General features: G+C 40.0%; 1 protein-coding gene across 1 annotated transcript; it reads right to left on the reverse strand.

Moving 5' to 3' along the window:
- Nucleotides 1-2,356: 2,356 nt before the first annotated feature.
- Nucleotides 2,357-7,447, reverse strand: CCDC181 (coiled-coil domain containing 181). Its single transcript, XM_009082977.1, has 5 exons — nt 7,313-7,447; nt 5,855-6,823; nt 3,817-3,963; nt 3,038-3,192; nt 2,357-2,477 (listed from the first exon to the last, which is right to left on the reverse strand). Exons 1-5 carry the CDS (start codon nt 7,445-7,447, stop codon nt 2,357-2,359), a joined length of 1,527 nt encoding a protein of 508 aa, XP_009081225.1.
- Between the last annotated feature and the right edge of the window lie 1,732 nt (nt 7,448-9,179).

A 9,179-nucleotide genomic window follows, 5' to 3' on the forward strand; every position in this document is an offset into this window, starting at 1 on the left:
GTTTAACATTGGAAATTGTGCAGTTTCTGGTTCTGTACCTCTTGAAGTTAGGGACTGACAGGATTTCTGTAGACTCTGGCATATTTCTACTACTTTTCAGTCTGGAAAGCTCCTTATTCTACAAAGGCAAGACCAAAAAGATTATGCTGGTCCAGTTTGTAGAGCATAGAGATGCCCTTGACCAGTCTTATCAGCAAATCTTAATGAATTTCCCTTTAGAGGGAGATAGAAATGTAACTATACCAAAGTAAACGAAGTGCTGATAGGTTATGTTTAAATTAAAGAAAGTAATGGATTTTTAAAATCTTAGCCAAGATGATGAACTGTCCCCAGGTCTATGTTCAGCCTTTTTAATTTAGTATTAAAAAGGAATATATGCAATGATTCTTCATAGCTGTAAGCTCTGAAACCAAGAGCATATGCAGTGTCAGCCCTCCTGGCAAAGAGGGGAAGGAGCTGGAATGAACTCTAGCTAGAATATATAAATAGTAACTGATTTCAAATGGTTTCTAGAAAACTGTGCAGGGTGAGATTATTCCTGTGTTTCCATAAAGCTGAAATAATGGATTTTAAATCTGTTTCAGCTTCTAGAGTGAAGCTGCTGCATAGCTGATCCTCAGCAAAGGCAGACTGATGTACTTCTTCAGTACAGTGTTGAAACCTGGCCTAGCATTAGTACTCAGTCCTTGCCCAAGCTCTTCCCAAGTGTTAGGGAAGCTGAAGAGTAACACTAAGTTTGCACAGGCAGTATTAAAAAAAAAAGTATTTTTTTACGTGTATGGTTTTATAATCTTCAGTTAGGTTTGAAGTTCTTGACATAAGTTTGAAGAGAACTTGTAGCAGATAATCTGCTAAATCTGAAGAAGCCTATATAAGTTAATGTCACTCCCAAATTTACCATGTGTTGCTGTGTAGTTTGAGGAAAGGGTTTCTGAAATGGTTGCTTTTACCCAGTTTTCCTTTGAATCTCATACTGTGATCAGAATATGTAAGTTACAAGTTCTTGCTGTTGCTGGATATGCTTTGGTTTGCATGAAAAAAAGCTACAATAAACTCTCTTGGCTTGCTTTCAAGTTGCAGTTTGGATTTAGTGTAGTGATATTTCTGACCCTGGATTCTCTGCAGCATAAGAGGAATTATGACATTGAACTGTAAAGCCCTTCACTCTGCTGGTCTGAGCTAATGAACCAAGAAGTGCTGCTTTTGTAGCTTACTACAATTAGGGAGATAATGTGCACGAACCTTTGCAAACTTTCCCCCTGGATTTGCTGGCTAGACACAAGAAGCATTTCTTGCCCTTGGTGTCAGGGGAAGGTACAGGAAAGAGGAAGTCACTCATGTTGCTCATTAGCAGGTGAAATTTTTATTTTGCATCCATGTTTTTTTATCCATACCAGCAAAAGCTGCCACACAGCACCCTCCAGTCCAACACCAGTACTCTCTCAATCTGCTCAGAACTAGCTCCAAAATGGTAAGAGTAGAATACTAATGGTGAATTTGCTTTGCATCTACTACAGTTCCATCTGTTGAAGGACTGCCAGAAAACACTTGGAATGTAAAAACATGTAAGAACAATGCCAGGATCATGAAATCTGTTGGACATACAAGTGGACAGAATGCTCCTCCTCTTTATGATTTCATGAGTGACCTCAGCATGTTCTCTAACAAGAGTTAACAATTTAGCTGGGTAAGGTGATGTCATTTATTATAATAAATTTATCAAACATGGACACATATACAGCTTCCTTAGTAGTGGAAAAGGTCAAAATTTGCAGAAGTTTGTAATTCCATGGAATAGAAAACTACTGAATATGACACAGAAAAAAGTTTCAAAACCTGTTGCACCTTGACCTACATATTAGCCTTCAATGACCACTTTCCAGGAACCTAAAAGAAAATAGTTGTCTGGTCTAGAGCTGGTCAACAGATCAATAAGAAGTGGTACAATAAACATCACTCTCCAACCACGTAACACCTTATACAGTCTTCATCACAATCAGAAGCAAACAGCAATATTAATCCAGCAAAACAGCCTGCATCCAGGAATTCATGGTGGAATTGAGTATAAAGTGCCTTTTAAAGACATGAATGTGTATTTGCCACCCTCATATATAGATCTCATTTAAATTTGGTTCAACCAAGAAGATCCCTGAGTTATGCATAAAAGCAGGCTTTTCAAGAAAACTACAAATAAATAGGTACTAAAACCACTGTCAGTGAAGGTTATTGTTAACTCACTCGAAAGCTTTAAAAACATCACAAAAAGTCAGTAGCTGTAAAGAGCAAAAACTCAATCCATAAAATTTAGAGGATTGTCATCAAGAACTCTGTGCTTACACCAAACTGTAAACTGTAACTAAATATAGTGGATGTTCTGCATCTGTTTAGCTCTTCTGGCTTCTAATCTACGCTGCCTTGCTCTCTCTTTAGCAGCTAGTTCTTCTGCTCGTTTTTCTTCTCTCTTCCTTTTTAGCCATCTGTGGAGAGAGAAAGAGGACCAGAAGTACTGGCGAATGCAATTTAAAGTTCTGTATCATCCATTCAGAGGAGACTTGTCCCCACTTGGAGTTACCCTGTCCTGTAGGGTAAAGTCGAGTGTAATGGCTGAGACAGTCTAAAAGCTTTACACACCCAAACACAGGAAGCACTACTTTTCCACCCCAGTTCTCCTGCACCCCTTTACCTCCCCCATTTTGTTGAGCTGGGTTAAGTTTCTGCTTCTTTAATGGCCTAAATAAACCCAAGCCTGCTCCAGAACAGAGAACAAGGATTAGGGGAGATCTCCCCCTTTTCCAGCAAAATCAATTCACTATTTCAGCTCAGGTTCTAACACATAACTTCACAACAGTGAACAAAAACCATCAAGGAATGGATGTATTTCTGCTAGGGTGTAAGTTTATGAGGGCATATTCATGCAAAAAACCCACCAAAACAATAAGGACTTCAGCAGTAAAGATGTACCCTAAGATAACTACACTCTTAAGGTGATAGACTACAAAAGCTTCAAATACAGTTCCCTAGGAATGACCCTACTCACTCTTTAAAAGCTCTGTTGCATTCCTCTGTTCTTTGGAAAAAGACAACTCCCTCAGCTTGGCGTCTCAGAATTTCTATCTGTTTTTCTTTCATGTGTTCTTGGTGCTTTTTCTTAAGCCATAACTTGAAGGCTTCTTCTGGATTCCTGTTCTTCTGCTGTTTAATAAAAAAGACATGTATATACCAGGCTTATCATTAAATGACCTTTATATTAATCACATTATAATATTTTTTATAACTCTGCAGGCACCTCCCCTCCATGAAACACACTTTATAAGCCAAATAGAGCTAATCTGCCATGAAAAAAACCAAGCAATCAAAGTGCTACACTTAAAAAAATACAGAATTTAGCTTTTCAAGTCCATTACTGCAAGGCAGAACAGCATCTGAATCTCCAGGGCTTGATCAGGTCATGTGCATTAACTGCCTGCCAACAAGTTCTGATGGTAAGGAACACACTTTAAAGAGTTTTCTGGCTGCTTGTTCACTGCAGGGTTCAATTAAGCCATTCTCCTGAAAAAATAGGAGCATCACAGGATGCCCTGTGATTTTATAGCTATTAAGGCCATGTATGCCACTTCTGCAATGCAAACCACCCTGCCACACAGAGCAATCCTGAACGTGCAAGTCTATCTAGCTCTTCACTGAAAACAACCTAACAAGATGATTTCCTATCACTGTAAATGCTCATACACTTAGCTAAGAACACAGGCTTGGAATTTGGTTTTCCTCTTTAACAGGAGCACTATAGATCCCAATTCCACATTACGGAGATCTTACTTTGCTGTTCAAGTCTTCTAGCTCCTTCGCACGGCGAATTCGCCTTTCTTCTTGCACTTGTTCTTTCTTCTTCTGTAACCAAGCTTTGAAAACCATCTCATTCTCTCTTCTCTTCTGTTCTTCTTGTTCCCTTTTCCTTTCTTCTTCCTTAAATGGAATGAGAATTGAATAAGCTTAGTTTTTAAGAGGAGCATCTTAACCTGCAAAGACCTTCAGAGGCAATAAATAAGCCATTTGAATTACATGAGAGACACATTAAAATACTGATGAAACCAGGAATATTCAAAGTATACTCAAAGCAGCTGCACCACAGCTGGAACAACTTCTAGAAATCAGTTTGAGGATTTCTGCAGTTTGTGTTCCCTTCAGATACTTTCAGTCTAATCCCTTCCGTGCTTTGCCTCTGTTTCCATGACACATCTCAACTCAAAGATATTTCAATAGCAGCAGGTGAAGACTTTTAAAATTAAGTCTGCCCAATAGCTCTGACTGGCCTAAAATCACCTTAAACTGATGCATTTTAAACATGAATGCAGCTCTCAGGCTTGATGGACCACTAAACTCTATGGACTGCAGGCACTACCTTATAAATAAGGACTTTTTTACGCACATGAAGTTGTAATGTACTTACTGAAAGAGTATTAATAGCTTTACACTTTTTTCAAGCTTACATGAGAAAATGATTGTTACAAAAATTGAATAAAGTTTAATTATTAATTGCATTTTAGCTTTAGCATCCTAAGATAAGGATTAGTATCCATACGGAGGAGAGAAGTTTTTAATTAATGCTTCAGAAAGCTGTTTAGGATAATTTTTACCAGGATTTACTCTCTTTGACTTATTTCAACACCTGGAGAAATCTATTCTGCTTGCTAACAGATGACATTCCTCCCACCTACACATGGCTTTGACTATCCTCCAAATTTACAATTTGTCAGTTACTGAAATGGAAGAAACCCCACCCAAATGAAGCAGATGGATTCCCATAATGTCAAAAAATGTTTCATGCCTGTGAAATCCATCACTGAATGGAAGAACTCCATTCAAGGATGAAGAAATATGGTAACATACTCTTACCTTTTTGTAAGTCAGCCAACAGAGGAAGAGATTTAGCACACACTCTTGGGAAAATAACCTTCCTTACCTCCACCACACTACCTTTTCTTTTAAATATACAGAGTGTGGTGTCAAGAGACCTAGTCTTGTGTGTAACAGAGAAAACACATCATCCCATTCCATACCCCTCATTACTGAGCTAAGCCTCAGTAACCTTTTCAAATAAAGCAAGCTAGACCTATTGCCACCTTAGCAGCTACTTAGCCAGCTTACTTGGTACATCATGGCACAGAAAAATGGTAGGTGCTTCATGCTCTTTTTGTAGAGCAACATACATAGCAAGTTACCTTTTTGTAGCTGGATCATCATAATGCAAAGAGAAGAAAAACATCTAAGATTTAAAATCTTTGGTAAAGATTTCTGAGGTTCCTGTTACAGTCAGAGGCTGACTCTCTATTACATACTTATTTTCTGAAAAAGGTGCTGAGAGAATTAAAAGGGTTCTCACAATCACTTTCCAGTGCACATCTGTTATGACTAAACACTCTCCCATAGGATACTTCACAAGCACCCAAATGTGCACCTGCGTTACTGTGGTTAATGTACAGTTCCTGCATTGCACTGCAAACTGTGGAGATGCAACACCATGTGCTGCACTCCAGAAAGAGTCAAACTGTAATGGAATTTAGGTAGAGAGAGTCAGTAAGCAAAAGCAGTAAGCACAATATACCAGAAGGCCTATCTATGAAGGGTACATTAAATAAGTATTTAATTTCTCCTCTGAGCAAGGCATGATCCTATGCCACACTGTAGGAAAGGAGCTCTGAGAGATTCTATACAAACACACCAAAGAATTACTATTATTGCTATTGCTGACTCTTTTACGATGGAAAAATGGAGTAAATGCCTTGAGCATGTGGTCTCTGTGAAGCAGAGGAACAGGATGGTCACTGTGATTTACTTGTGGTCTCTATATCTTTACCTCTTTCCTCAGTTTTTCCTTCCTTTGTTCTAACTGCTTCTGTAATTCTTTTTGCCTGGGAGAAAGACAGTAGGTGGAGCTTCTCACGGGCACATTTGCAGACTGAGCTCTCTGCAGAGTCTTCTGTTTTCCCAGACCTCTTGCAACATTGACAGCAGAAGTTGGACGATGTTTAGGGTTGGGTGGAGGCTTAGGGCAGTACTCACACTCTTCTTCACCAGGAGGAAAAGAATGTGCTCCTGGGTCTGCTGGAGGTATTTCCTCCATTTGAGAGACAGTGCCAAAAGAACTGCAGTGTGAGGATTTTGGAGATTTATGTTGAGTTTCAATATCAGTAAACGAAACACTTATTGGGGGCAAAAAGCCCTCACTTTCAATATCACGTAAACTTAAGAGTTCAAACTTCCCATCTTTTTCCACTAGGACTTCAACATCTGTCTTTTCCTCATCCTTGCCAGCACGTGGTGAAAGTGATGTGCTTTCCTGTCCCACATCATTAGAAATATGCAACTGAGAGAGCCCACTTGAAACATCATCTCCATTTGCAAGGTCAGTTTTGCAAGCTTCAGCATCTTCTAGAGGAGGAACTTCAAGATCCACCAATTTATCCTTAAATTTTAATTTCCGTTCTCTGTTCTGATCCACAGGAGCCTGATTCTCCAGCTGTTTGTTGGCTTCTTCAATCTTTTCCAAGATGTAACGCTTTATTTCTTCATCTTCTTCCTCATCCAGTTCCTGCTGGTTTTCCAGCTCGGATTCCTGGATGGAGCTTTCACTATCGATGTCAGATCCACAGTCCTCCTGTTTAGTATCAGACCTGGATTCCAAATTTTCTTCACTGGCTTGCTCATTGATATCTGCCTCTGAAAGCTGATTGAGATTTTCTTCTGCTTCCTCACTGACTTCCTCAAAACTGTCTGCAGCTTTAAAAATTTGTTTTTCAATATCCTCTTCATCGTTTTCAGGATTCTGAAAAAATTAAAACAAACTAGTCTCTTCTCCCAACAAAGAACAGGGTCAAAGAAAGAGCAAAGCAAGAGAGCAAAGCAGTACTATGTACCCTAATTCTAAACCAGGCTTCCAAATATAGTGCATGTCATAACTAACAGCTTTTTTTGGCACTAACAACTCTCTTGTGCATTTTCTCCATGTTCCACAAAGCTTAACTAACCTGTAAAATGATCAGTGACAGCATAAAAACAGAACAAGTGTTGCACAAACACTCAGAAGTACTTTAGAAACAAACATATTCTTTTCAATGACTTTTCTGTTTTAAGGCAACCAAACTAACCAGTTCACTGAAATGTTTTTCACTATAATTCCAAATAACCTTCCTTGTCAAAATTCAGTGAATGTACCTACACATTTCAAATTATATTGAATTTTGGGCTTATGATTCCAAATACTACTGAATTTTGTCTTCTAAATAAGGCAACTAGCACTTAATGTAACAAATACCTCTCCATCAAGGTTTTCTGCTTCTTCTTGACTAGATCGATATTCCAGGTCTTTTTCAAAATCATCCTCATATTCTGCACTTTCTATGCAATCACCCGCATCTGCTGGATCTCCTTGATCTTCCTTTTCACTCATTTTGGTGATCTGTTAGAGTAATGCTACAAAAAAGAAAGGGAACAAAATGTTTTAAAACTCTAGTGACACACAAATACAGGACATTGACATCTCTTGTGGCACCCACATCAAACTTGTGTCATCACAACGATATCTTGAATTAGATAAATTTACCAAAAAGCTTCTTATAATGACATATTTAAATGAGAAGACATGGATTGATTGGACTCTTGATAGAAACCTCCTGCTAGAATGCCTGAGCATTTATAAGCAGATTTCACACCATATCCCCTCCACTACTACTAGGGGTAGAGAAAGTTACTGTGCTGGTTTGAAAAGCAAATGGGTGAGAGACTCTGAGTCAGAAGTACAATTTAATATGAACAACACAACAAAACAACAGAAATGCAAGAGTACACAAAAAAAAAATAACCTGACAGAGTCAGAAAGTAACCTGACCCCCTGTCAGTCAGGGTGTAGTAGCAGTCCGATTGAATGGTGGCTGCAGTCCTCCTGGAGTGATGGGTTTGTTGGAGCAGTGATCCTGCAGATCCGGTTCTCTCCTGAAGGTCCAGCAGCAGCTCCTGTCCTCTGGGAATCCAGCAGGCAAAGGGCTCCCTGTGCTGGTCCAATCCCCAGTTTATATCCCTGTGGGAATGCTTGGCTGGGACAAGGGATAAGGATCACTGTTAGGATGTGTCCTGCATGGGTCCCTGACAGCCCCTTAATCAGAGACTGCCCCCGAGGGAGCCATCAGGATTGCCCTGAGGGAGGGACAAGGTGATAATGATCACTGCCCCACCTGCTTTAACAGCTTGTGGAGATGATAATAGAATACATATCATGGATACCCCCACACTGCAACCTGGGACAGTTACAAAGGCACTAGCTGAGATTGCTGGGGAAAATAACCAGTTTTGGTTGAATTTCTGAGGAGGACAACAATGGCAAATACTCATTAGCCTGTTGATCAGGCTGGACATAGTCATACTCATGACAAATCAGATAAGCCACTAGAAGGACTGAATCTGATAAGCCACTAGTAGGACTGAATCTTCCCTACAACCATGTTTTTCCTGCACCACCTCACATGACATGGCTGGGAAATACTCCTTTCTTCACAAATATCCTTGGTCATGATGGTGACATGTACCAGGATTCTTAATGGAGGTTACTTTGCTCTAGTACATATGCAGCACAAAAGAACAATTTATCTGAAACTACAGGCCAACAGTAAGTGACCACAGAAATCACACAGTGTCTTCAACTATACATGTTCCCATCAGTCTATGGCACTCACCACAAAGACTGAAAACTGTTCATTTAGGGTCAGTGTAATAACAGGAAACAGCATAAAAATCAGTTTCTGTTGTAACATAGCTATGGCCGAAGGAGTAATTTTAATTCAACATCCTCCTTTCAGAAAATCTGTCATCAGCTCCTATTCTATTTAGGGTCTTATAAATTAGAGTGATTCAGCTTTACAAAGCATTCAGAAAACCTCAAACCTCCACCTGCTCCGACTCCAATTCGGGTGTGCCTGGGGAGAGGTGTGCGGGACAACAACTATTCCGCAGAGCTTAGTAACACCTCTGCGTGGTTGTACACAGCCACAGGCACAACAACAGGCGGCACACAGCGACGGATCCGCGATTTGCTGTTCTGCCTCTTCGCACTAATCACACACTGACACACTCACAGCCCCCAGCGCTGCCCCCGCCGCCTGCGGCCTCACCTGGGCGGGCAGTGCCCG

Source organism: Acanthisitta chloris, unplaced genomic scaffold, assembly GCF_000695815.1.
Source record: "Acanthisitta chloris isolate BGI_N310 unplaced genomic scaffold, ASM69581v1 scaffold34920, whole genome shotgun sequence".
NCBI classification, from domain to species: Eukaryota; Metazoa; Chordata; class Aves; order Passeriformes; family Acanthisittidae; genus Acanthisitta; species Acanthisitta chloris.